General features: G+C 36.1%; 1 protein-coding gene across 12 annotated transcripts in view; it reads right to left on the bottom strand.

Moving 5' to 3' along the window:
* CASK (calcium/calmodulin dependent serine protein kinase) overlaps positions 1 to 27,241 on the bottom strand; it is a 490,128-nt gene that overhangs the window by 42,538 nt on the left and 420,349 nt on the right. For 7 of the 12 annotated variants that reach the window (XM_069065716.1, XM_069065725.1, XM_069065718.1 and 4 more), the window contains 7 exons: positions 24,834 to 24,911; positions 22,307 to 22,387; positions 16,424 to 16,612; positions 9,513 to 9,591; positions 4,412 to 4,497; positions 2,556 to 2,624; positions 22 to 90 (listed from right to left, as the gene is read on the bottom strand). In XM_069065716.1, coding sequence (XP_068921817.1) covers positions 22 to 90; positions 2,556 to 2,624; positions 4,412 to 4,497; positions 9,513 to 9,591; positions 16,424 to 16,612; positions 22,307 to 22,387; positions 24,834 to 24,911 — 651 coding nt within the window. The remainder of the gene's footprint in view (positions 1 to 21; positions 91 to 2,555; positions 2,625 to 4,411; positions 4,498 to 9,512; positions 9,592 to 16,423; positions 16,613 to 22,306; positions 22,388 to 24,833; positions 24,912 to 27,241) is intronic. The other 5 variants (XM_069065724.1, XM_069065722.1, XM_069065720.1 and 2 more) reach the window with 1 other exon arrangement.

Here is a 27,241-nt window from a genome sequence, read left to right on the forward strand (position 1 = left end):
GTGTGTAACTAGAGGTCTTACCGAAACAGAATTGTTGGTGCTGCTATGACCATTAGCTGGGGACTGTCTGGAGGTAGAGGGGGAATCTCTCTGAAATAAGACACAAGGTTCATTAACACAACACTATCACAGGAGCACAGATATTTACATGAACAGTTACAACCACAACCTGACAACCATTTTCAGGAGGTTTTATCTACAGCATTTCCACACAGATTTGCATAATTTTGTAGATCATGAGCTGATGTTACAAAAATGAAGATTACAATTTTTTCAAGTAAATGAAGACCTCATTCATTAACCCACTCATTTTATTCTTCAACATTCTATGACATTTGATTTCCTTAATATTTCCAGATACCCAGGAAAGCGACAGAGATTAAAAGCCCAACAAGCACAATTGAAAAGCAAACCTGTTGTGCTGTGACTATTGTGCTAAGGATGTTAGATATGAGGAGCTAATGCATTAAGAAGGAGACTGCGTGAGTACTGAGATCCTTCAATGTCAAGGCACGCTGACTCCTGAAAATGTTTTGAACTTGGAAAATACTGGCAATATTTCAGCTTCCTCAGAATCCCCCTCAAACACAATATCAATTTTTATGAATGAATAAGGGTAAAGAGAAGTAGGAGCACTCTTTTAAAAAATTAGCAGACTGATTAATATTTCCAGTTCTATTAATGTGTTCTTCTGTTGCTAAAGCTCCCAGAAGTAAAGTTCACCTATGCTAATACTGCTTTGTCCTATTGATCACTCTTACATACAAAGTTACCACACTTAGAATTATCCTCAGGACCTTTCCTGCTCATTTTACAGACACTCGTTTTCTTGAACACCGAATGAAACAGAAGAGGACAAAGCAAGTGGAGGAAAAGCTCATTAAATAAATCTGGTTTTGTTATTTTTTTAATGTTTTCAGTAATGAAAAGTTAGCAAGTTTCATATCTGAGAATATTTCAAAGATAATTTCTGTCACTTTTTAAAACAGGAGCGATAACTACCAAACCTACAGAATCCCTAGGAAGACACAGAGACTACAAAATTATGTGTGCATGTGTGCTTGTGTGTTTGGGGAGAGGGAAAGTGGAGGTGGTGGAAAGGGAGAGAGACTGTGTGCCAAAAGGAATGGGTCTCTAAGGAAGAAGTCTTTTTTCTTAGAGGTCCAGAATTTTGAACTTATGACACCTATTGTTGCATCTCAGTGGTAATGGACATAAAACTCCCAAACTTTGATAATACTATAGTAACAACTAAAAGTATCTTTTCATAAACACTTTAGTTTCTCTAGAATATTTAAAATTACTTATATGTTTTTACATTTTCCTACCCATCCATACTGTTTACTTCTGAACATCAAGTTCTACATAGAATGCTGGATTTGTTTTTAATCTTTGGGGATATACCCTTAATTGGAGTTCCAAGAGCAGCCACCATGAGGAGCTCAAGACCTAACATGGTAGAACCTATACTACATCTGCTTCTAATAAATGTGTTTCTGCCTCACTAAAATCTACAGGAAGAAGATACACTATATATACACAATTCCTTTTAGATACCTTGGAGTAAAATATTAAGTCCTTTGACTTTTTTTCTTGTGTAATTTATAGGATTTAAGAGAAAAGAGCAGAAATAACATTATTCCCTCAAATTCCGATGTACAAATTCAATTTTCCAAATAACTTCCAATAAGTTGACCATTTAAAAACTAACTTTACGAATGCAGACTTCATACCAATGTACACATATATTTACAAATTAAAAAAAAATCCCAATGTGAAGGAGTCAAACTAAATGAATGTGTAATATGAAGACTGGTACCATTTACATAATTTATGTCAGCCTGTATTCCTAAATATGAAAAACATCCTCTTTAAAAGTCAAGCTTTTCATTTTATTCAATAAACAGACTAAAACTAGATTAACATCATACATAGGAACTACTTTAGCAAATATAATTTTTCATAAACATTATAAAACTACTTTTTAAGCAAATCCACAAAAGGCCTATATATATTTATCTTCTCTTAGTAGTTTTAAGTCATAAAGTTAGTATTACATATGCAAACTATTAAATAAGAATTGTCATAATTATTTGAATAAAACTCCTGAAACTAAAATAGAATCTCAAGTCAACTTTTTACATTATGAAATCACTTCTCACGTTCTTGGAAAGAAGAACTACTTATGAATATTTAAGAGGGAAGTGAAAAGTTCTTCCTGGAAATGTTACTGCAATTATGATCTTAATTCTTTCTCTGAGAATCTATCTTTTTTTCCATAGACACCAAATCATTACATAAGGATTCTCTCCCTTTATTTTAGACTTTAGGTTGCAAAGCATTAGTCAAGGTGCTGACGAAATCCATATGGAGCTTGCACTGGGTAGTCGGGTGGGACCCACTCCTCTGTTCCGTTATCTTTGTTGTAAAATTGGTGTGCGTGATCTAACAGCACAGGCAGAAACAATTTACCAGAAAGCAATAACATTCAGCCATCAGCAGGCAGTTAGTTACAGGACTGAGAAGAAATGGGAATGGTTCATTAGGTTCATTACCTCACAGGATGAAGATTGAGTGCGGTAACTTGGCACAATCTTGAAGGTAATACTCCCCCGCATTTCCCTCTGGAAAATAAAGGGTGTTTTTTTCTTTTCAAATAAATGTTGCAGGAAAACAACCACCCTAAGAAACTACTTAACATCTGTGAGATAGTCAATGAAGGCCTCAGTGTAGATTATAGTTGCAATCTATAATAAAAAATGAAGTGGTGAAAAATTCTAGTTTACATTGTATCCTATGAATATAAAAACTAAGTTTTTTATGTTAACAAGAGTAAAGAGAGAGCTCTTAAATTCAGTCAGGTGGTTTCTTGGAAAAGGACCTCAAATGATCTAAGTAACATTTTATTTCCTCAGGTAAACAATGACATGATAGATAGGAGGTTATAATCATAACTAATTTAAAGAAGTGACCCAAAATGTCAGATAAAATCTGCTACAGACACTTGTTAGTATTAAAATTTTCTAAAAGCAGAAATAAAATGGTCATAAGGGAACTAATCACATAAAATTGCATGTAATGTGCTATAGCATTAATGCACTGTATGATACTTTTTATGTCACTTTTTGATTATTCCTGACTTTCATACAATAACATATTCAAGTGAAGGAATGTCATCATGAAGGGTATGGGGGGGGCGGGGAAGAGATGGCATATGTTTTTAAGTAGAGTTAGAAAGATAAGGCCACTTGATAGTTTTTAAAGAAACTGATCTGGGAGCCAATTTCTATCTTCCTCTCTCATAAACTTTGAGTATGGATGGCTAAAAATGAAGTTTACCTTACCCCCAGTCTCACAGAATAATCAAACTTCTTTCTGTGATTCAGTTGACTATAACCAATATGTACTCAGTTAGTCAACCAGAATTTATTAAACATTTATCATGTTCTAAGCACTATGCTAAGCAGTGGGGATACAAAAAAAAAAAGTTAAAAACATCTTTCCTGCACTTAAGAAGCCAACATTGGAAGACAGCACGCCATAACTATATACATAAGATATACACTGGGCAAACTGAAGGTAACCTCAAAGGAAAGGGAGTAGGGGGAGGGATGACAGTGGAGAGGGGGCTGGGAAAGGCCCTTTGCAGAAGGGATCTGAGATGGGTACTGAAGGAAGCCAGGAGGCAGAATTAAGAAGGCAGAGCATTCCAGGTATGGAAGACCAGCAGGGAAAAGGCACCGAGTCGTGAGCTGGAGGGTCACATATGAGGAACAGTAAATGGACACGTATAGAATACAAGGAGGGGACTAAAGTGTGAGAAGACTGGAAAGGTGGGAAGGGGCTGGGCTGTGAAGGGCTTTAAATGCTAAATAGAGAATTTTATATTTGATCGAGGCAGTAGGAGGGAGCCACTCGATTTTGCTGAGAAGAGGATGACATGGTCAGACCGGTGCTTCAGGAGGATGAGGAAGGGTAAGGTTAGGAAATAGTTCAGGCATGAGGTGCTGAGGTCTTCTATTGGACTGGCCTCTGTGTGAGCAAGCGAGCCATAATCATCAATCTAGAATCATAAAAGAGATTTTCTATAACATTCATGGCAGGAAAATGGAGTCAGTAAATAATGTGCAAGTACAACATATTGGCAAAGTGGTCTTTCTGTTTTTGCGCAGTGAAACAAGGATGCAGAGGGAATACTGAAGATGAAAATGTTCAGGAAGAATAAATGTTTCTATGTTCTCTTAGATGAGAACCACTTATCAAGTATCTGTTGATATGAAAGTCAAAGTCCACATTGATGAAAGCTACTAGAGACACTCTGTCGGTAAAAAGAATATGTGATTTTGTGAAGTTGAAAATAATCTCTATACCTCTCTGTCTCCAATCTCAAAACAGATAATTATTTACTTACAAGCATTTTTTGCAGCTGTTCCACTGTTTGGTTTGCTACGCTGATACCATTTATTTCTCGGATTTCATCACCTACATGAAGTGTACCTAAGGAATTAAAAAAAAATCTCCTTTAAGACAAAATGGCATACTTTTATGACAGAAATTTGATTTAAATAAAGAAAATGAAAACACCAAAATATCAAAGGAAAGTATTTTAGAAAGAGACTCAAATTTGTCTATAGCAAAACGAGGGGTAGTGTGACAGCAGCTGGCCAGCACTGGTGTCAAGGAGACATAAGTTCGAACTGGCTGAGTGACTTCAAGCAGATTACTGGTAAACTTGTGTCACCGCAGGCAGCTAAGTTTAAAACTACAGGTGCTGAGTAGTATTGATTTGCATTGGTAAAGGTTTTCTCAATGGGAGTTACCTATGCTAATGAAATAATAGATTCAGTAAAAAAAAGATTGGTTGTAGAAAATACCAATGCAAGAAATATCAATTCATAGATTTTTGAAAGTAAACCAAAGTTTAGTCGACCCTGTAATTTAGCATTAAGTATTCTGTTTAATCAAATAACCTGGTGACATGATAATGACATTGCAGAAGAGGCATTACCATCTCCTTTGCCCCTGTATCCTAAGAACCACTGGATCTTTCCATCTAATTTTCAGGTGAAACTTTCCATATCTGTGTTGTCTCCACCATGAGAAAGTGAGACTGGCTTATTTTTCTTATTTGTATCCCTACCACTTAGTACAGTACTCTGTACATAGTAAAAACTTAGTTAGTAAAAATTACTAACTAAAAATTACCTAATTAAGTAAAAACTTAATTAGGTAATTAACCTATCTGTGGAGCACAAAAGCCATCTCCCATCTTACTCTTTTCCTTACTCTTATTTCTACCCACCAGTATCCCAAGCCCTCCCCAGTCCCTGTACTTTACTTCCTATTCTCCTGGAACTTTTGATCCTATTATTAATAAACTGCCACTCATCCCAGAGCTCTATTTTTTAATCATACGTTTCTCATTTTCAGATAACTCATCCCTTGCCACTTTTTTCAGAGCTGCCTACTTCTCACCTGTTAATACTCTCCATTACCACTATTCCACCCCACGATGAGCTAGAAGTCAGCCAAATTCTTGCTCCAATTGTTACTTCAAAACTTTCATTCTGTTATTATCAGTCATCAATTTTTTATCCCAGTGATTCTAAACTCCTGGCTGCCACTATTCAAACCCTGTTCGCCATCACTTACTGATGATGCCCTAATTTCCATCCTTCTCAACCCATTCCCATCAACTCCTCACTCTAAAGCTATCCACCTCTTCCACTGTGCTCTCTGGAATACCCATTCCACAGGTAATAAATTAGTTTTCATCTTCAATTCCATCTTCTTACACGCACTGAAACCTAGCTCCCTAATGATGAACACTGCTTCCATGGTCACTCTTTCCAAGACTGGCTGCACTTTTACTCACATCCCGACCCACTTGCGGTAGCTAAGCTGGAATACTCCTTACTCCCCACTCTCACTCAATAACTTTTCTTCTTCAAAAAATACTCAATTTGTATCTACCATCAATCAAGATTCTGGTAGCTGCTATCTACCAGTCTCCAGTATATTCTTCTTCTCTCAATGAATTTAATGCCTGGCTTGGAGCAATTCTCTCCTCTCCAATTCCTATCCTCATACCAAGAGACTTCCAAAACACATACTGACTCCCTCAAATATCCTGACCTCCTCAACATGCTCACTTCCCACGAATTACTCCTCCAGCCCAACTTACCTAATCGGGGACAGTCATACTCTGGGTCTAGCCTCCACTTGCAAAATGTTCCATTTCCACATTCATGAACTATGAATTCCTTTATTTAAGCACAATCTCTTATTCTATCTTTCCCTCTGCCTTCCAACCTCAAACCTGATTCTTCATCCTCACTGCAATCTCCAATCCTTCATCCCCTTCATTCTTTCCTAGGCCATCACCATCAGAGAACACTGGCTACCCTCCTCTCTTTACCCTATCTTAATCCCTTGATAAGCCAATTTAACCCTACACTATCCTTTTCTCTAGAGTCTCTTGCCCCATATCCTATTACTGATCTTGCCTTAGCCTTGGATTGCTTCTACTGCTGTCTTAGCTACAATTCACGTACTACTGAACAAGGTTAGAGAAAAATCATGAAACTGTGCCAACTAGGTCCACTATAAATTCATGCTACATAATCTTATCCTTATCTCTTCCTAATCAATATTGTGCCACTTACCACAGTATATTTTCCAAACCTTTTCATCCTTCCAAACCTCCCAATACTTCCTCTCCTCTCCTCTTTCAACCCTGCCTCACATTGAGGTCATTCACCAAGAGCTCCCTCTTCTTCCTTATCTCTTATCACCCAGATGCCTTCTAATAGTCTCCTCCTTTACCCTTGTGTCTCACAAGAAGAGATGGCCCTTCTTACAAAGGCAAACCCTTCTATGTAAAGAAGTGTTGTTACCCTGATAAAATATAAGCTTTCTGAGGGCAGAGACTATTTTACTTCTGCCTTTGTATTCCCAGTGCCTAGCACAGCCACTGGAGAGACTTAATAAATGCTTGCTGATTGAATGGTAGCTAGAATTCTGATCTAAAAAAAGTGTTAGATCACTGGAGTGCTGACTGACCTAATGAGTCTTCTATAGCATGATGCTACTAAAATTAAGCAGGTTTTCCATCGTCTTTCTTGAGTCTCTTCAGCAAAAACTATTATATAGCAATGAATGTTGGTGCTGAAATGAAAAACGTCTATTTTCACCTCTTACATGATTTCCCTTCAGGGAACATAGGATAGAGTTACTAGTCTTAAATTACCTTTTTCTTTCATTCTTTTTTTTTTTTTAATAACTGACAAAAATGAGATTAGAGGTCAGAATGAATTTAGGGAGCAACTGAAAGAATAGCACTGGAAAAAATGACCTTGTACTTTGAGTTGTAAAGTTCTGCATCAGGTTACTATGTAAAATACATGGCTTGGGGTCGTTCTGCTTACAGCAGAATCAAGCAGGTCTTATAGTAGTGTTATCATACAAAAAATTTTCAAAATTTCAAAGGTGATGACACCTTACTCAAGAGTGTTTTCACTGGACACATAACTGCTTAAAATTTTATTTGAACTTACTGATCTTCAGATTTTAAAAAAATGAGTCTTTATGCTAATATGAAAAACATTATAGGAATTCAAAATTCCAAAAGGCTTGCCCTCAAAACCTGAATGTAAGTGAGAATACCCCATGACTGCTACTGAATACTAGTACCAGAATAAGTTCCAGTAAGAATGGAGAGAAATGGGTTTATAAGTCTATCATAAAATAATGAATTAAAAAAAATCTGCCAAGCATTTCATTGATTTATTCATTTAAAATAATTGGCATATACAGTATCACATAGTAAGAAGGGGATTTTTTAGAGCTCTGTCTCAGAAAAAAGGGGACACAACTGGCCTCTTCCATGTGTAAGACTTAAGTATGACCGGAAGCTCTCATTATACAGCTGAAGTAAAGAAGACAGGCTTTCTTTTCACCAAAACTTCACAGGAAAATTAAATGGTTCAATGTCCTCTTTCCCTGTGGGTAGAAATAGCAGGAAGGAAAATCCATTTGGTTCTTTGTACTCTCTTCTAGGAGGACAGTGCCATGGTGCACAGAGTCCTGGGGCTGGAGCCAGGAAGACTCATCTTCCTGGGTTCAAATCTGGCCTCAGACACTTACTAGCTGTGTGACCCTGGGCAAGTCACTTAACCCTGTTTGCCTTAGTTCCTCATCTGTAAAATGAGCTAGAGAAAGAAATGGCAAATTACTATATCTTTGCAAAGAAAACCCCAAATGGGGTCACAAAGAGTAAGACAACTAAACAACAACACAATACTTTCTTCTATGAGGTCTCATACTTAAAAAAAAAAGTAGATTCTACTTGTTCAATGATCTTTGATGAGCCTGAATGAACACACCAAAGAAAGAAGAGTCATAATGCAGTACTCACAGGTCTCACACCTATTTTCCCTCTATCAGTCTGCAGTATTTTTTTTTTTAAATACATTGCAAAGAGGCAGGTTCTAGGACTGCAGGAAGCTATCCATTTGTAGAACTGTGTCTTGTGGCTTTTTAATTTTTCTACAAAGTATAATATTGCCCCTATATTAACAATGGCTTAGAACTGTGGAGGAGATAAAAGCCACAAAATATGGCCCAAACTAAAGGAAATAATTTAAAATAAAGTTAGTGTCTATTAGGTGGGAATGGGGTGGGGATTTTTATTTTGTTACTATGCTTACCAAATGTTCCTTAACAAAAGCTTATAATTTTCTTCTTAGATAAGATTTACTGCTTCATCATGAATTATTCCATATTATTATTTTTGTATGTGTCTGATCCCTCCTATTACATTGTAAGATACGTGAAAGCTCATAAGATCACAGACTTAGAGCTGGAAGAGACCATGAGGTCATCTAGTATTAACCTGTGCCCCCTGGCCCCCCAGGTGCAGTGTCTTGTTAACCTTTGTATCTCCTACAAAGCCTGGCACAACACCCTGCAAGTAGCAGGTGCTTAATACTGACATGATTGTCCTTACCACCCTTTCAGCACTTCAAAAATGTATGCTGAGTACTGCCTAAGTGTACACAGTAATGTACCTTGTGACAGGTCTCTTGTACTGTGGCCACCTTTTAATTCTTATGTTGTTACTAAGATCCAACTCTAGCCAATCACTGTGGCATGGAGAGGACAATTGATTCTCAAAGGCTGACTGTGACTCATAGCACAGACATGTCAGAGAATGAGAGCTGATGCAATAAGGGGATTAATTACTTGACACAAAGGATTGATCTTCCATTAACTATGGTATAAGTGGAATGTTGAAGTAAAAATCAAGGCAGACTACAATTACAACAAAATTTATTATTTTGTTAATTAAACTTTATTATTTATTATGACAAAAAACTACTAAAAGAAACAAAACTGACAACTTTCTAGAAGCAGATAATTTGATCTAGTCTTTAAAAATCACTTAGTTCACATAGTATGCACAGTTAATATAAATTGAGTCAAGAGAAGAAAAACTATAGTGTCAAGATTACCTTGTCTGTGAATCATTCCCCCATGCATAATTCTTGCTACAATGCAATGGTTTAGTTCATTCATTTTCAAAGTGATTCCCTGTTGGAAAATAAAATACAAAGAGAATAATTATTTGAATAAAAGCCTTGTCTTTTCAAAATAAGCTACTCTTTACAGAAAAAACACATTTAGGAACAGCTAGGTGGCACAATGAATAGAGCACTGGCTCTGGAGTCAGGTGGATCTGAGTTCAAATCTGGCCTCAGACACTTGAACCTTAATATTAGCTGTATGACCTTGGGCAAGTCACTTAACCCCGACTGCCCTGCCTTTTCCTTCCCCCCAAAATACATTTAAACTAATAATTAAAAATTTGTTATTAGGAAATTCACATAATTACAAGTAATATAGTATATTAATAAACTACCATATACATACATACTATCATATACTATATAATATATTAAACATCAAGTGTTAGTAAATTGGTTTACATAACTTACATTGGTTAAGTATAAGAATCATCCTGATGGGATGCTTGGGATCTTTATTTGTAAACTCAATGTGTAATACCAATTTGTAACATCAGTCTGTAAAATCACACTTCACATCCCCCCCCCCCCCCCTCAGCTTCAGAGAATTAACTCTGCCCAGCAACAACTCATGAATTGTTTCTCAGCTTGGAACTGCTTGGACTAGCTACACCTATCAATCCTTCACAAAGGTATCTATAAACATTCCAGCTTAGGCAACTATTATCTCCCCCTTGTACAGTGTCCCACTGCCCCCATGAATCCTTTGGTACCCTATCTCTAGGTTGACTCCTCAGCTGCCTCAATGAATCCTTCGGGACCCTATCTCTGAGTTAACTCCTTAGCCTATTATCCACACACTGAGTCTCAGTTAGCCTTGGTTCCCAGACATCAATCTTGTCAAACATGACACTGATGGGTGGCAGACTAGGCACTTCTCAGTCAGCCCTTGACCACTAGCTGACTTAGTGACTTTTCAAGCCTAAAACCACACGTCCAGGTAGCCCCCCCTTGGGCTTTTTCCCAGTGAATTATTGGCAATAAGTCTGTACAGTTACATTAAGAATGCATATTCCTTTAAACACTGGCCCCACCTTAACTCCTCCCTAATCCCACCCTTAATCACCTAGTTAGCATAATTGGCACGGGTTCTACTATGGATTATTCTATATAAACCTTAATTCTACCCCTTTGAGGTTGCAGGTTCCCTAGAACTCTTGCCCGCTGTACAGCCTAACAATAAACTGGCAGGTGCCCTAAGGACCCTGGCCTGCTGTAAAGCGTACAATAAACTTTTACAACTCTGACTCCAAGTTGGCTTGGGCTGAATTCTTTCAAGACTGAATCGAAGGCTTTCTGGTCTTAGATAAGATCAGAATTCCTGTTGAACCTATTGTGAGCCATCCCTCATCAATCCCACTAACCTAAATATATAAAAAACCCAAAGGTCTTAAAATATCATAACATAAAAATCGTCCTGAAAATACCCCCTGCCAGAAAAGGTTATTTAATAACAATGGTATTATCTCTCTTTTACATAATGCTTTAAAGTCTATAAAGTGCTTCTTCTCAACAACCCAGTGAGTCATTGTCATTGGACTGTCATTGTCATGAAGGTTCCATTGTCATTGGACCTTCAGCTTCCTTATCTGTAAGATATGGGGACTTGTTCAGGAGGTTCCTGGCAGCAACAAATCTACAATTCTGTGATTCAACTCTAGTCAACAAGTATTTACTAAACTACTGCATGCAAGGTGCTCTGTGATCCCATTTAGGTATGATTCATTGCATGGGTCTATGATTCAATTTGTAGATGAGGAGACTGAAGTTAGAGAAGTTAAGTGACTTGATTTAATATCATAAAAAAGTAAGAGAGCTGGGATTCAAACTAGATTTCCTGAGTCAAAATCCAGTGTTCCTTCCAGGACACAAGAAATGAAAAATAGGTTTTGTGAAAGCCAACAAAGCAAAGGGATGCCAGATGGAGGAAAAGACATAATTCCATAGACAAAGGCTTTCTGGGGAAAATGCCTCTCTTTCAGTTTTTTGTAGCTTTATACAGCTCAGGTTATATGATCAGAAGATCATAAATTTCAGGCTACAAGAAGCCTTAGTATTTTTTGGGTCCAGTAACTTTATTTTATAGATGAGGAAACTGAGGCTCAGAGAAGCTGACTTTCCCAAGATCACACAGTAAAATGGGAGGGTCAGGATTTTAACTCAGGTTATCCTACTCTAAAGGCAGTGCTCTTTCTACTGTGTAAAACTACTGAGAACTATTAAGTTGTGCCATTTGCTCTTAATTTTTATAATACATAAAGAAAAGAGTATTCCTGAAGGTTAGTGGGAGCAAAACATAAGGCTTTATATGTTACTGAAAATCTGAATTATACTTTAAAGCACAAATTTCCAGATCTCAAACTGACAGCAGCAAAAGAAAAATCAACTGCTTAAATAAGGAGAATTAAATCTGCCCATACCACATTCCTTAGCCAGTTTCCCTAGTCTTTCAGCAGTTTATGTCTCAGTTGGAAAAACAGCCAATCTTCCTGCTCAGAGTGAGAAGGAAGAAGGGAAGAGGTGGGAAGTAAGTTTTTATTTTATATTCAGATTTGAAATCAGACCCAGAGATCAAGGAAATAATCCTTAAAGAGATTCTGAATAGCTGTCTCTAGAACTGCTAAAAAGGAAAGGTCAGTGATATTCCTATTACTAAAAAGAACAGCAGTGTCAAGATAGGATTTCAACAGGATATACTAAGTAGCATCTAATACTTGCATGAAGAAGCTTTAGCTACTACTGCCAAAATAATGTCTTGAGTATGTTGTGTTTCCTTCTCTGGCCAAAAGGAACATGAGGGAATCTAATAAATTTGTGTTATCTCAGAAGCTGGTAATCTTAATATTCCAATATTTAGAAATTTCTGCAAAGTACTGAGTTTAAGAACCGAATGGGTAAACTAATAAAGGACGTGGCTTAGGTCCGCTATGAAAGATGAAGAAAATCAATTTGGGGCCTGATGGTTTTATCCAAGATGGAAAAACTCATAATGAGGAAATGTCATTCCTATGAGGGATTACAAAATAGCTTGGAAAATGCTGAAATAATCTGAATGAGTTCTACAGGCTATGGCTTCAAGGACGCAAATTCTTAAGGATTTTCCCCTGCTTTTTTCTCTTATCAGTAAAACTGAATTTTTATTAAAAAAAGGAAAATCCCAAACATTAAAAAAGATAAGAGTGATTAATGGCTAATTAACATTATAAAAGGAACATGAATGTTATCATGTTAACACTGAGAATCTCAAAACATTGTATGCAACATTTTATAATTCCTAAGTTATAAAAACTCATGGGAAAGTTATATTTAAATCAGATAACTCTATGACAGTGTCTTCAGACTTATGACTCAGACATAGTCCTAATTTCTACAATTCCATAACTATGATTTCATCAGCTATTATATTTGTTATCCTTAGAAGGTAGCAGATAACCCATGAGAATAATGAATTTATCAAAATATTACTAGTTAACAACCCACATTTCACTTTTAGTTTTAGTTTAGTTCTAATACAAGCAGTCTTCATACATTATGAAAAAGGTTCTATGATGTTTCCATAGAAAGAGGCAAAGGGGAAGTTATGGTCTTGGCTGAGAGTTTGAAGGTAAATTTCTATAGAAGTAATCACAATGCCATACTGAAATCAGCCATAAATCACACATCTGAACTTTCTAAATTAAATTTAACATTTGTTAATTGCCTGTTATGTACAAGGTACTTTTCAAGGAACTGGGGTACAAAGAAAAAAAAACCCTAAATACTCCTTGACTTCAAAGAGCTTACATTCTGCTGAGGCAGTACCATACAAACACAAATATCACAGAGCACACAGTGTTATGCAAAGGAACTAAGCCAGAGAATACTGACAACCTGGGGGCTCAGGAAAGACTTCCTGCAGGATGTGGCACATGAGCTGTGCCTTGCGGTAATCCAGGGATTCCTACATTCCAGACATAGGGGACCCCTCATCCAAAGGTATGAAGACAGGAGGTGGAACGTCTTGTACAGGAAATGGCTAGCAAGCCATTAACTGGAATGAAGAGGGTGTAAAGTGGATGACTAGAAAGGTAGGCAGGACTCAGACTGTGAAGGCTTCAAATGCTAGGCTGAGGATTTCATTCTGTAACCTAGAGGCATCAGAGATTTTACTAAAAAGCTGGATATGGAGATAGAGAAGCTGGGTTTGCAACTAGGCTCTGTCACTGACATCCTGGGTGACCTTGATCAGGTCAGTTATCTGGGTCTCAGTTTCCTCAACTATAAAATGAGAGTTGGATTAAATGAACTTTCAGGTCCCTTGCAGATCGAAGTCTATAACACTGGAAGACTTCTAAGTAGAGAAGTGTCATTTTTAGGTCTGTGTTTTGGAAATGCCAATTTGGCATCTATGTAGAGAATAAAATGGGGAGAGGGACTACTGGAAGCAGGCAGACTAATTAGAAGGCTACTGACTCCTACAGTCTAGGTAAGGACTTGAACCAGGGTGGTGGATGTGTAAGTAAAGATAAGAGATGGTAAGGGATGGATCTGAGGAATGGCAAGAACTGCTACTTGCTTAAACATGTGGGGTAAGTAGGAGTAAGGAGTCAAGGATGACACTGAAGTTGTGAACCTTGTTGACTAGAAGTATGGTAGTGCCCTTGACAGAAATAGAGCAATGCTGAAGAGAAGCAGTAGAGTTAGGAGGAAAGATAATGACTTCGGTTTTGGACATGTTGAATTTAAGATGCCTGTGGGATGTGTAGATTGATGTTAATGGTACATAGAGGTAAAGATAAGCAGTAGGCAATGTGGGACTAGGGTTTCAGAGAGAAATTAAGGCTGGAGATAAAGATCTAGGAGACATCTGAAAAGAAAGAATTGACCCCAGGGGAGCTAACAAGATCATTGAGAGGGAGAGAGTACAGAGGAAAAAAGAAGTCCCAGGATGTATATCTAGTACTAGTACTCAGGGGGGACAGCAAAGTGTCCAGCACAGAGAAAGTACTTCTTATCACACAAAATTACATTTAATATCATATTAGTATTACTGTACAAAGTTTTTAAGTTCTCAAAATTCTTGCTTTATTATTATTTTTTGCTAAGTTAGTCAATAAATATTTATTAAGTGCTTATTCTGGGCCAGGCACTATGCTAAGCACTGGAGATACAAAGAAAGGCAAAATCCTTGTCTTCAAGGTTCAAAGATTTATTTTCCCAGTGAACTGCCTGTGTTGTTTGTTATTTGTCACAAGGGTTTTGTTCTTTTCTTTCTTTTTTAAAATTTATTTTATTTATTAAATTTATATATTAAATTTACTTACTTTTAGTTTACCACATTCAGTTCCACAATCCCTTGAGTTCCAAATTTTCTCCCCCTCCATCTCCCACCTCCCCATGGTAACATGCAATCAAATATAGGATCTACAAATACCTTCACATCAAACATTAGTCAAATTGTAAAGAAGGATTATAACCAATGGAGTGAACAAGAAAGAAGGAACAAAACAAAACACAAAAGAGAGGGAGCAAGTAACTTGCTTCAATCTGCGTTCAGACTGTAGTTCTTTTCTCTGGTTGTGGATCTCCCTTTCCATCACGAGCCTTTGGAGTTGTCTTATAACCTCGCATTCCTGAGAGGAGCCCAGTCTGTCAAAGTTAGTCGTCACAGATATGATGTGTCTGTAATTGTGTACAAAAGTTCTCCTGGTTCTGCTCTCCTCATTCAGCATCAGTTTATATAAATCTCTCCAGGTTATTATGAAATCTATCGGCTCCTCATTTCTTATAGCAAAATAGTATTCGATAACATTCATATACTATAACTTGTTCAGAGATTCCCCAGTTGATGGGTATCCCCTTGATTTCTAATTCTTTGCCACCACAAAAAGAGCTGCTATAAATATTTTTGTACACATGGGTCTTTTTCCCACTTGTATGATCTCTTTGGGATACAGCCCTAGAAGTGGTATTGCTAGGTCAAAAGGTATGCATATTTTTTTTACAGCCCTTTGGGCATATTTCCAAATTGCTCTCCAGATTTTTTTTTAGTAGAGAAGTAGAGAAAAAATAGGCTAGGTAAGTGGAAAAAAAAAGGTGAAGGAACATCTTTATCAAAGTTGTAGAGTCCAGGAAGACTTTTTTTGGAGAGGTTTTAAGGACAGCTTTAGGGAGACAGGATTTACTTTTTTGCTTTTAAAGAAACACATTTGATGTTTGCACAGATTTGTTTTGTTATCTTCTTTGTTCTTACTATAAATCTCTGTATAGCAAGCAAAAGAAGTGATTACTAACTTTAATAGACTGGGCTCTACTCAGCAATGCAAGGCTATGAGACAATTGCCAAAGACTTGTGATGGAAAAGGCTATCCACATCCAGAGAAAGAATCATGGAGTCTGAATGCAGATTGAAGCAAACTACTTGCTCTCTCTCTTCTTTGTTTTGTTTTGTTTCTTCTTTCTTGTTCATTCTATTGGTTATGATTCTTTACATCTTGACTAATGTTTAATGTGAAAGTCTATGCAGAACCAATCATGCTGCCATGGCGGGGGGGAGGGGAGGAAAGAAAATTTGGAACCCCAAAACTTGTGGAACGGAATGCTGTAAACTAAAAGAAAATAACTTTAAAAGGAAAAAAAAAGAATTAAAGATCAAGTTGCTGATTAGGAAGATAAAGTATTTCTTTTTTCTTGATGTATCATCTCAGCACTACAGCATCTTTCTTCATTTGGGGATGACTAAATGTGGTTGTTAGGGACAATCCTAAGTCACCAATATGGGCTGACAAATTAGCTATGTCCTGGGAAGCATACTGGGTTATTTTTTGTGGAGGAGCATACAATGCCCCCCTAACACATACCATTGGTTCATCTGTGTTTTTCTGGAACTGTACCAGCCGCACTCTAGTAACATTCTCCATATCCATGTCACCATTGGCACTTTCTGGAGAATCTCCGTTTAAGTATGGAGAGGTGGGAGGAGGTGTAACCCTCAATGCCTCATCACTGTAAACTTCATGTGCCACTACGTCATGAGTTTGAAGTAAGGCCTGCATGAATTCATAAAGAAAAATCACAATTATCATCAACTTCAACAAATATTTAAGTGCTTATTACATGTAGAAGATTTTATTACTAGATACAAAGATTGGAAGATAAGATTTTAAGACATGGGCACTACTCTTATATGACTCATTATCTAGTAGCAATATATTAATATGTAAATGAGAGACCACAATACAAACATGAAATCATTCTTTCAATTTCTGTGGCAGGTTTCATTCCTAGATCTTCCAAAGAATATTACAAAGTAGGTAAAACTCTATATCCCTTTACTAAATCAGGTTATTAAAAAACAAAACAAAACATGAACACTGTACTACTATCCTATTTCAAAGCTGACTGGTTAGAAACCCTGACTTAAGTTATCTTCTAATAAACTGATTTGAAAACTCAAGTCTCTTATAAATATGATGCCAAGTTATTCTAAAGGAAGAGCTATCTAACAATTAGAACTGTCCATAAAAGGAAAGAAATGCCTGGATAAGTGGTGAGCTCCCCATCACTGCAAGTGTTCAGGCCTGAGCCAGGTGACCATCTATCACAGATTCTGTAGAGAGGGCTCATTCTTTAGGCAGAAAGTTGGAACTAGCTGAACTTAAATGACAGCTGGCTCTAAGGTTCTTTGTTCCTGTCGGTGTTTCTTGTCCTTAAACTTGTAACAAATATGTATACTGCTGTCAACACTGAAAAAATTTTCTAGTGGTGTGAACTTGAGATCATATCTTGGCCTGGTGCTATTCAACAATTTTAAAAATCAATGTCTTGAATGAAGGTATGAATGGCATGCTGATCCATTCTGTAAATGTCACCACCTCTGTGTTGTAGGCAACTATCTGAGATTCTAAGTAGCAGGACAGGTGCTCATCTGAATTGGTAAAAGTTTTCTAAAAGGGAGTTCTTTATACCAATGAAATCACAAGTGTGTTTAAAATTTTTTCTAAACAATATATAGAGTAACAAGCATGTCCTGAACATAGGATGAGATTTAGAATTTGAGGGAACGTTAGAGGACACACAGTCCTTCCCCTTCATTTTATATGTGAAGAAAGTGAGGGTTAGAGGTTTACTTGGGCAGTCATTCAGTTTAAGTATCAGAGGCAGAATTTGAACTCAGACCTTCCTGACTCCAAGTCCAGTGCTCTATCCACTTTACCAACACTGTAGCTTTCAATGATGATATTAATGTTTCATGTAACTCAATGCTTGCATCTAACTCATGATTACAGATGATTTAGCAATGATAATCCACAGAAATCCTACTTAATGTCTCACTGTGGTATAGATTTGACTTTGGGTTTTTGCAAGCTTATGCTTACAGAGGAAGAGTTCTGGTCAATTTTACAAAATTGGAAAGGCTGAAAGTACAGTCCCTATGAGAGAAAATGTTTGTGTCAGAGAATAGCCTAGTACTAAAGGGCAGAGAAATTGCTCACCAGGGGGTTGGCCAAGAGACAACGTCTTTTTTGGCCATGCCAATTCATACAACAGAAACTATAAAAATGTCCATTTATCATCTGTTTCTGTATTAACAAAGTGACATAAAGCATCAAAGTAATATTTAAGATGTAAACATGAACTTAACTGTTGGTAATCTAAATAGATTTGTGAGATTCTAGTTCAATGACCAAGCCCGTGAGGAAGCTAAATAGGAGGCAAGCAAGGTATAGTTAAAATGGAAACACAGCTTAACATCTTCTCATGGGAGAGACAAATAAAGATGTAGCACAGAAGATAAAAGGTACTGGACTGGATGAACAATGAATAGCAATACAAAAAGTGAATCTGATTGTATATTATCAGGAAAGGAACAACTGTTGGTGAGTGATTTTAGAGTCTAGCTTCAGTGTGCAGTCAGACTAAGTAACCACTTAGAAAAAAAGGTCATAACACCAAATGAGAGGAAAGACTAAAGATGAGAAGACAACATGGCATATACTAAGAGATTCAAAGTAGCATATTCAAACAAGGTGCTGATGATACAAAATGAGAAATGGATGATGGAAAATACAGTGACTCAGATTATTAACATGTCTTATAAAAGTTTAACTGATATAAAGTTTCACTAGAATGAAATTTCAAGAATCAACTCAGTCAACAAACGTTTGTACTCTGAATGTATTGAGTCTTAAACACCATGGGATTCCTTAATGAAATCAATGACCACAAGAGATGTCAATTTAACAATCCACATAGGAAGAAACAAATGGATAAAGAATGCCCAGTATTTGTTCACTGATACACCCACCCACACATTTTTTTTTGGTCCCCAACTGCTACACGCACCCCCCAATCTTATACATGCACTGTATACAGACAAGGAAATGAAACCAATGTTGAACAGGAGGAACAGAACAGGCTGTACTGTATTTAGTAAGTTTGTTGTCGTTGAGTTGTTTCAGTCATGTCCGACTCTTTGTGACCCTTTGGGGTCATAAAGTACTAGACAGGTTTGCCACTACCTTCTCCAGCTCATTTTACAAATGAGGAAACTGAGGCAAACAGGGTTAAGTAACTTACCCTGGGTCACACAACCAGTAAGTGTCTGGGGCCAGATTTGAACTCAAGAAGCTGAGTCTTTTTGACTCTAGGCCCAGCACTCTATCCACTGCACCACCTTGCTGCCCCACTTAGGAAATTACACAAGAAATTTCAACAATCTTAATCTGCTCCCCAATACCAAAAAAAAAAAACCTTTAAAAATATCAATATTATTATACTGAGGCTAAAAGGATAAAAACTGGAAGTGAACCAAAGGGAGATAAAGAGATATATGGTCAGTATAAGAGGGAAGAAGATATTGTTTAGGAAATGCATGAAAGGAAAAGTAGGTGGACTAGTCTGGGAGCAAAAGCGACCTATTAATAGACCTAAATCCCAAAGAAATTAGAGAAAGAAGAAAAAGACCTATATGTATAACACATTTGTATGTAAAATGTAAACATATTTTTTCTTGCAATAGCAAAGAACTGGAAACAAAGGAAGTGCACATCAACTAGGGAATGTATGAACAAACTGTGGTATGTGAATATAACAGAAATGACATGAGGGACACTTGAGATTACTTGACAAAATGATGAAAAAAGAAACCTAAGAAGACTTGTATGGGGGATGAAAAGTGAAGTATATAGAACCAGGACAACAATTTACAATACTGTAAAGAAAAACCAATTTCTAAAGACTTCAGAACTTTGATCAATGCAATGACCCAACAAAATTCCAGGGACAAAGCATGTTATCAAACTCCTGACAAAGTGATGATGGGCCAAAGGGACAGAATGAGCTATATATTTCTGAATGTGGATAATGTGTGGATTTACTTGGCTTGCTTATTTGCCTTTTTAGGCTTGTGTTTTTCTTTTTAATGTGTGTGGGGAATTGGGAGTGCGGTGAGGGGGAGAAACAGAAACTAATGTCCATAATGCTGCCAAAATAACAAGAGGGCCACTGGAACATTTTTTAAAAAAGGAACAGAAGGAAGTTCAGAGGGAAACACAGACAAGCAGGATACTTCTAAAAATAACACTGAATTTATTATATACTTAAAAAAGCAAGCTGCATGTAATAGATTCATACATAATACTCTTGTTCTGTTCTCTTTTATTTCTATGGAAATACACATACTTTTTTTTTTTGCATAACAGATGGAAAGTCCAAGAATATTGTAAATAGGATATTTTTCCTATATCCTTGATACAAAATTTCATTACATTTAAATAAAACATTAAGTGTATACAACAAAGACAGAAAGCTTTGAGGCAAAGCCCTTAATGTCTTATACAGCATTACATTATTTGCCTATGTTCTGTGATTTCTATCTGTGTGGGCACTAACTTCACTCTCTGATGTGGCCTGCGATGCCTCTCAGTGTGAGAAGATAAGCTTTCATGAACCTCTATGGTTGAACCTGGCTGCCAACCTTCGGGTGCTGAACCTTTCTGAACTTTGTTTGATTTTTGGAGAAATAATTATGGACCAGAAATTACTAGTCTATTTTAAAATTATAACTTCCAATTTAGAACTATTTTGTACGGTATTTTCTCTGATACACTTAACCTTTCTTATTTGGTCTTTTTTGTGGCCGATAGCACACATTTGTGAGATGGCTGGTGAGGGTTAGGGATGTATTCTGTTTATATATATAGTGCTTTAAATCCTGTAAAATGTTTTACATTGTTTCAGGAAAAAAGGTGGACGTAACATTATTACAACTAGTATTGGAGATCAGAATTTGAAAAATACTTTTAAGTATCTAAGTACTCATATTCACTATATTTGAAAAGTTAAAATACCTATCATTTTCATTAACTTTTTTTTCTCTTTTATAATCACACAGGAAGGACCACTAGTACTGGGAGATGTGTTGCCAGAAAAAAAACACTTACACTTCTCTGTCTATATATACTACGGATGTCAAATATTCTCTCTCTCGGATGAGACAGCTAATACAACTACTGTCCAAAGTCAAAAATAAGTGCTGAGTCAGAATAAAATAAAGGGGAACTATTGGAATGTTAAGTTTAAAAAGGTCACTAATTATCAGAACCAAATAAGTTGAACAGCCTTGTTATTGAACAAGGTCTATTTTTAGAAAAAAATCTTATCCTATTTCTGGGGAAATGAATCTTGTAATTCAATCAGCTTAATTTTTGGATCTCAACTTAATTATCAACTTTTTAAAAAACAAATAGGTAAATGGGCCTTTAAAAGAAATTCTAAATATTTTTTCTCAAGAGAAGTAATTGAAAAGATTCAGTGGGCACAATAATATTCTACACAATGACTTCTAATAGAACCAACTGTATTTTAGCTGTTCAAACTATTTGCTTTTAGTAACTAAAAATGTAAGTATTTGGATTTAAAATGTTACCTACGTAAATATCAAATTATATGAAAAATTACCTAGGATGATGTTCCAGTGGCCCTCTTGTTATTTTGGCAGCACTATGGACATTAGTTTCTGTCTCTCCTCTCTAGAAGGATGCACCTCCTATGAGGTCATTAAGTTGATATATAACAATAACTTCTCAAACTTAGTATTATAATAAAAATGTCTCATAAATTCTTTAAAATATTCTATAAGAAAACAGAACTTTTAAAATAAGTTTATCAGACATCAGAGTTACACTACTTGAATAAAATGAAAAAAAATTTAACATTCTGTTCTCTTAAATGGAAATTTTGACACTTGAAGAAAGACATGCCTATGGAAAAGCCAAATGAGTTAATCTCAAGCTCATTCATGAGTTCATTTTAATAGAATGAGAGTAAAAATCAAATAGTCAGAGAACTGGATTAAAATCATAGCTCTCCTATTTACTAGGGATGTGACCTTGGCCAAATCAATTATTTAACTTAACCTCTTTGGGCACACATTTCCTTATCTATAAAATGATGGGGGTTGGATAAATTAAATTTAAGGTCTCATCCAACTCCAATATAGTCCCATAAAATAATTTTACTATAATAAGAAATAATCACGGTCTTAATCTATCAGGTCAACATACACATATTTGATGTACTCTTATAGCCAAGTTCTGTATTTGGCAAGATGGTGATTAAAAAAATCTATTTTTATAAAGTTGACATTTTTCTTTTATTATTATGGGTGTTATGTCATTAAAACTTTTTCTGAAATGTTGGTTTTAGTTCTAAGAAAAATTTAACTGTGAAGTTGAACTTACCATGAAATGAGGTTGGGTTAAAATACGCTTTAACTCCTTTGCATCATTGTTTTCAGGGTAACATGAAATTTCTTCCAATACCTATAAAGTAAAGGGTATGTCATTAAAACTCTACAGTGTCACAAACATACTAAGAGACTCAGAAAATATGTAAAGTTTTTTTTTTCTCATAGAAAGGAGAAAAAAAAGCTACTCAAATTTTCTGGCAGTTAATTTTTGAAAATTTCATCCTTTTATTTAGATTTTTTTTTAACATTATGGAAGATTTATATGCATGGTAATAGATTACATAGATTTTTCCAGAAGTTTCTTCCTTTATTATGTAGAATATAATCCAAGAGCTTAATGAAATAATGAGTATAATAAATAGAGAAGCATGGGGCTTAGGTGAACTAAAGGGCAGTGAAATTAAGCAGAATCATGAAAACATGTGCTACACACATAAACACACATACATACATGTATATACTATAACTATAAATGAAGAGAACAACAACAATAAAAATTAAAACTGAATCTAAACTTGGTCCTAAAGAAAAATTAGAAGGTACCCGTCCTTCCCACCCCTGCCATGGCTCCTTTTATGCAGATGTGGAGTGGGGAGGAGGCTTATGAGTATGGAACACTCCAAATAATTAATGCTAGACTTTTAGTATTGGCTAATTTGGCTGAACTATTTTCTCTTTTTTCAAAAGGGTTGGTTCTTTGAGAGGAGGGGGAAAGATACAATAGGAAAAGTATGTGATATAAAAACATTAAGCACTTAAATGTTTGTTAATTAATGTTAAAATATATTTTTAAAAACAATGAAAATACTGCTACAAAAAGAACAACAATGAATAAAAAACAAAGTAATATCTAAATCAGAGCAAAGCTAATATGACTTTGAAGACTAGGGATTAGTTGGGAGAACCAGAGAATACAAAAATCATTCAAAGCTCACCATCCAAACAAGAGTTAATAAAAGTTAATGACAGTCTTCTTGAATATTAACAAATGGCAATTCCTCTCCCCTTTTCTGCAACCCTCCTCCCTACATAACCACAAATCATTCAAAGTTATTCTATGAATGGGAGGAAAAAAGTTCCAAAATTTTACTAATTTTCCTTCCTGCCTGATGTGATCAATTTATTCTCCATGCAACACCCCCAGATAAAAAACAAAACAAAACCAAAAAAAAACCCCAAACCTGAGGAGTATGCTTCTGGCAATGGTTCCCAGGAGTCACTGACAGGGAACCGAACACAGCAATGTGGTTTTTCATTTTCCTTTTATTGAACTTTTCTACTCTTATTGGTTTTTAAATTAATCCCCAGAAAGGTACACAATACTGTTTCCAAACAACAGTATTTTGCAAAAGTTCCATCTTTCTCTTTAGATGAACTTTGTCCATTTTAAAACTCAGTTTCATTATATGGCCCAGAGAGGAAAAGTCTGTTGTCAGAATAAGCATACTGTTGTTATTCTAACTTAATAAACTGGACTCTAAAAGATAAATTTTAGACATATTTCTGTTTAAGAGTTTAGTCTGGAGTTAAGGTTTCCATTACCATAAATGGAAGTCATAAGGGAAAGAAATTCATCAATGGGACCTAGAATCTCTCTAGACCTTATGAAAATGCTACATTGAAGAACCATATATGTTTTGAGGACAGGAAGCAACATTATCAAGTTATATCTAGCCTGTTCTCTTTGCCTTTAATAATCTAATGGCACAAAAAACATGGTCACACATTATTTTTAAATACAACCAAATAAACACAAAAGTTCTTTGAGCTACAGATAACATTCCACTTTACATCTGAATTACAAGACTTGAATTTTTGAAACTTTTAGGGAAAGGATTATATTCATTAAAAATATCTTTACCAGTCAAACCATTTCTGATGCCAACATAACATTACAGCAATGATTTGTCTGTAATGCATCTGATTTGTTTATGGTCTTCTTTTGAGCTTTACTGTCTTAAAAAAAAAAACCAACAGCTAAGATTTCCATAGCACTACATTTCTAATGTACGCTATTAAATAAATGAGTAAATAGAAATTTAGAAATAAATGAGTAAAACTATTAACAAGCTGTTGATAGGGAAGACTGGAGAAGTTAAGTGGCTCAAGTTCAGATAGCAAGTCTGTAACAAAAGGAAACAACAATCTATTAGGCAGTGAGTGATGCTGCTGACATGTTTTCTATAAAAGTACTCAGAGATCAAATTTTGGTGACTTTCAAATCTGAGTATAATTGCATTAAACTGCCATTCTGATTAAAAACCAATTGAATAAGACAGAAAAACAAGTAATGTTGAATAAGCAGAAGAACTAGAAATACGCCAGAATAGGACACAAGAAGAAAGGGCATAAATGACATTTTAAAAGATTACAGTCATGATCATTACATTTTCTTCCAACCAAAATATTTTCCCATTAAGAAAAAGAAGAATGTTTGCAACTAAGAAGAATGTTTGCAACTAAAATAATAATTAAGATTATTCAAACTTGACAGAACCGAGCAAGCCTTAAAATATTACCTCTTTGGCTCTCTGTACAGCATCACTCGGAGGATTCCTGATATGTGGTGAAGACTTTGTGTTAATTTTGTCATAAAGCTGAAAAATCAAAGAAGAAAAGCCAAGACTTACATTCTATTTTGATGTTTGACAAGACCCATAATTTTTCAGTTATTTGCAGTAGTGTGAAAACATATATTTTCCTTGTTATAAATTAAGTCTAATAATTGAAATTTACATTATCAAACTATTATTTACAGGAGAGAAGGGTCTGAAAAGAATATTTGAAGATTTCAGCAGGACACTTCTATTACTTTCTCATTCTCCCCCCCCCTTTTTTGCAGGGCAATAAGGGTTAAGTGACTTGCCCAAGGTCACATGAATATTTTTTGTGTTAAGTGTCTGAGGCTGGATCCAAACCCAGGTCTTCCTGACTCCAGGGCCGGTGCTCTATTCACTGTACCACCTAGCTGCCCATCTCATTTATTTTTAATGGACATAATAATGAGTTTTGCATACTTTTCTGTGATTATTTTTTTTTTTTTGGTGCTTTTTGGAGGGCAATTGAGGTTAAGTGACTATGATTACTTTTAATGTAAACATGATCCTGTATTTTGAAATTAAATTTTCATTGAATTACATCCTTCACATGTATTTTCTTATGGGCATATCTCTGAAAATGAAGTTAGAATTAAATGAAGAGAATATTTCCTGGCACAGATAGGTCAGAAGAATTTTCACAGAAACCTCAATCTTGGGAAATAAGCAAAAAAAAAAACTCCTTTGAGGAAGAGATATTTTCACAAAAGAATTATGTCTTATTTAGTGGGCTTGTTTATTAATGACATTGATGCCAGTATATTTTCGGATGAAGTTAAAGTTATTAACATTTCCTTTTTTGATTTTCAATTCAAATAGAAGTCTCATTATATACCAAATAAAACAAAACAAAAAAAATAGCCTAAGGAAGTAAATGGCCTTTCTTTTCCTAGACAGTCCATTTCTTGCTTAGTAAATAATCTTTCCAATTTTTAGAAAGCAATCTACTTCAATGAAAATGTATGAGTTATAGAAAAGCCTACTTTGACAAAAAGTATAATGTAGTAAAGGGGTACCAAATGTACAGGTGCCCCCATGCAGCTGAACCAGATTAAAATGTAATTGGAAAATATTCAACAAAATAAATAAAACACAGATAAATGTTAATAGATAATGTTAATTTCTAAGTCAATAGTGGTTGGAGTTTGATACCCCCATTGTTAAGTGGATAGAGAACTGGTCACAAAATCCCACCTCCAATATATACTGGCTGTTTGTGACCCTGTGATAGTCACTCAACATGCTACTGCCCAAGGCAATTCTCTTAAGACTACAAATTGCAAGCCAAGATGGCGGAGTAAGCAGGAACTTGCTTGAACTCCTGCTCCAACAACCTCCAATACGTGTAAAAAAATGACTCTAAAAAAATCTTAGAGCTACAGAATCCACAAAGTGACAGAGAATAACAAATCTCCCACTGAGGGAAGCCTGGCAGGCAAACAGAAAGGTCTATTGCACTGGGCTGGGAGCCGAGCACAATTCCGCTGGGACAGCCCCAAACAGTGGCCAAGATCAGTTGGAGCAGACATCAGGAAAGTGAATCACCAGCAGCTGTGGAGGTTTCTAGACTTTTCAACCCATAAAAACCAAAGAGAAAGCAAAGGGTCAGTGAGGAACTGTTGGAACTAGGTGAGAGAGGAGTGCAGTCCGGCCCCTGCCCCTGTGGTGAGAGATGGCAGCATCTTGGCATGGCTGCCTCCAGAGCTCCTGGTCTGCAGATTATAGGGGGACCAACTGACCATTGAGAGTATAATCGCTCTTGCTTTGACATGCATGGATCTGGGTCACAGTCTTGGGTGGTGGTCCTCGGGTGAGAAACTCCAGTGTGCCAAAGCTTGTGGTGGCTGGAGAGAGGGCGCCCTCCTCATAGTACTAACAACAGCTCTGACAACTGTGAAAACCCCAGCAATTTGGGACACAGCTCTCTACCAGATGAACAAACAGAGGAAGTGCAATCAGACCACAGAAACTTTTTTGGGGACAAAAAGGATCAAAACATGGAACTAGAAGAAGACAACAAGTCAAAACTCCTTCATCAAAAGCTTCCAAGAAAAATATGAACTGGTCGCAGGCCATGGAGGAGCTCAAGAAGGATTTTGAAAATCAAGTAAGAGAAGTGGAGGAAAAATTGGTAAGAGAAATGAGAATGATGCATGAAAATAATGAAAAGCAAGTCAACAGCCTGACTGAAGAAAATAACACCTTAAAAAATAGACTAAATCAAATGGCAAAAGAGGCAATGAGGAGAAGAATGCCTTAAAAAGTCGATTTCGCCAGATGGAAAAGGAATTTCAAAAACTCACTGAAGAGAATAATTCCTTCAAAATTAG

This window comes from Petaurus breviceps, unplaced genomic scaffold, assembly GCF_028583685.1.
Source record: "Petaurus breviceps papuanus isolate PSGF00001 unplaced genomic scaffold, PetGlider_PUasm1.0 90700, whole genome shotgun sequence".
NCBI classification, from domain to species: domain Eukaryota; kingdom Metazoa; phylum Chordata; class Mammalia; order Diprotodontia; family Petauridae; genus Petaurus; species Petaurus breviceps.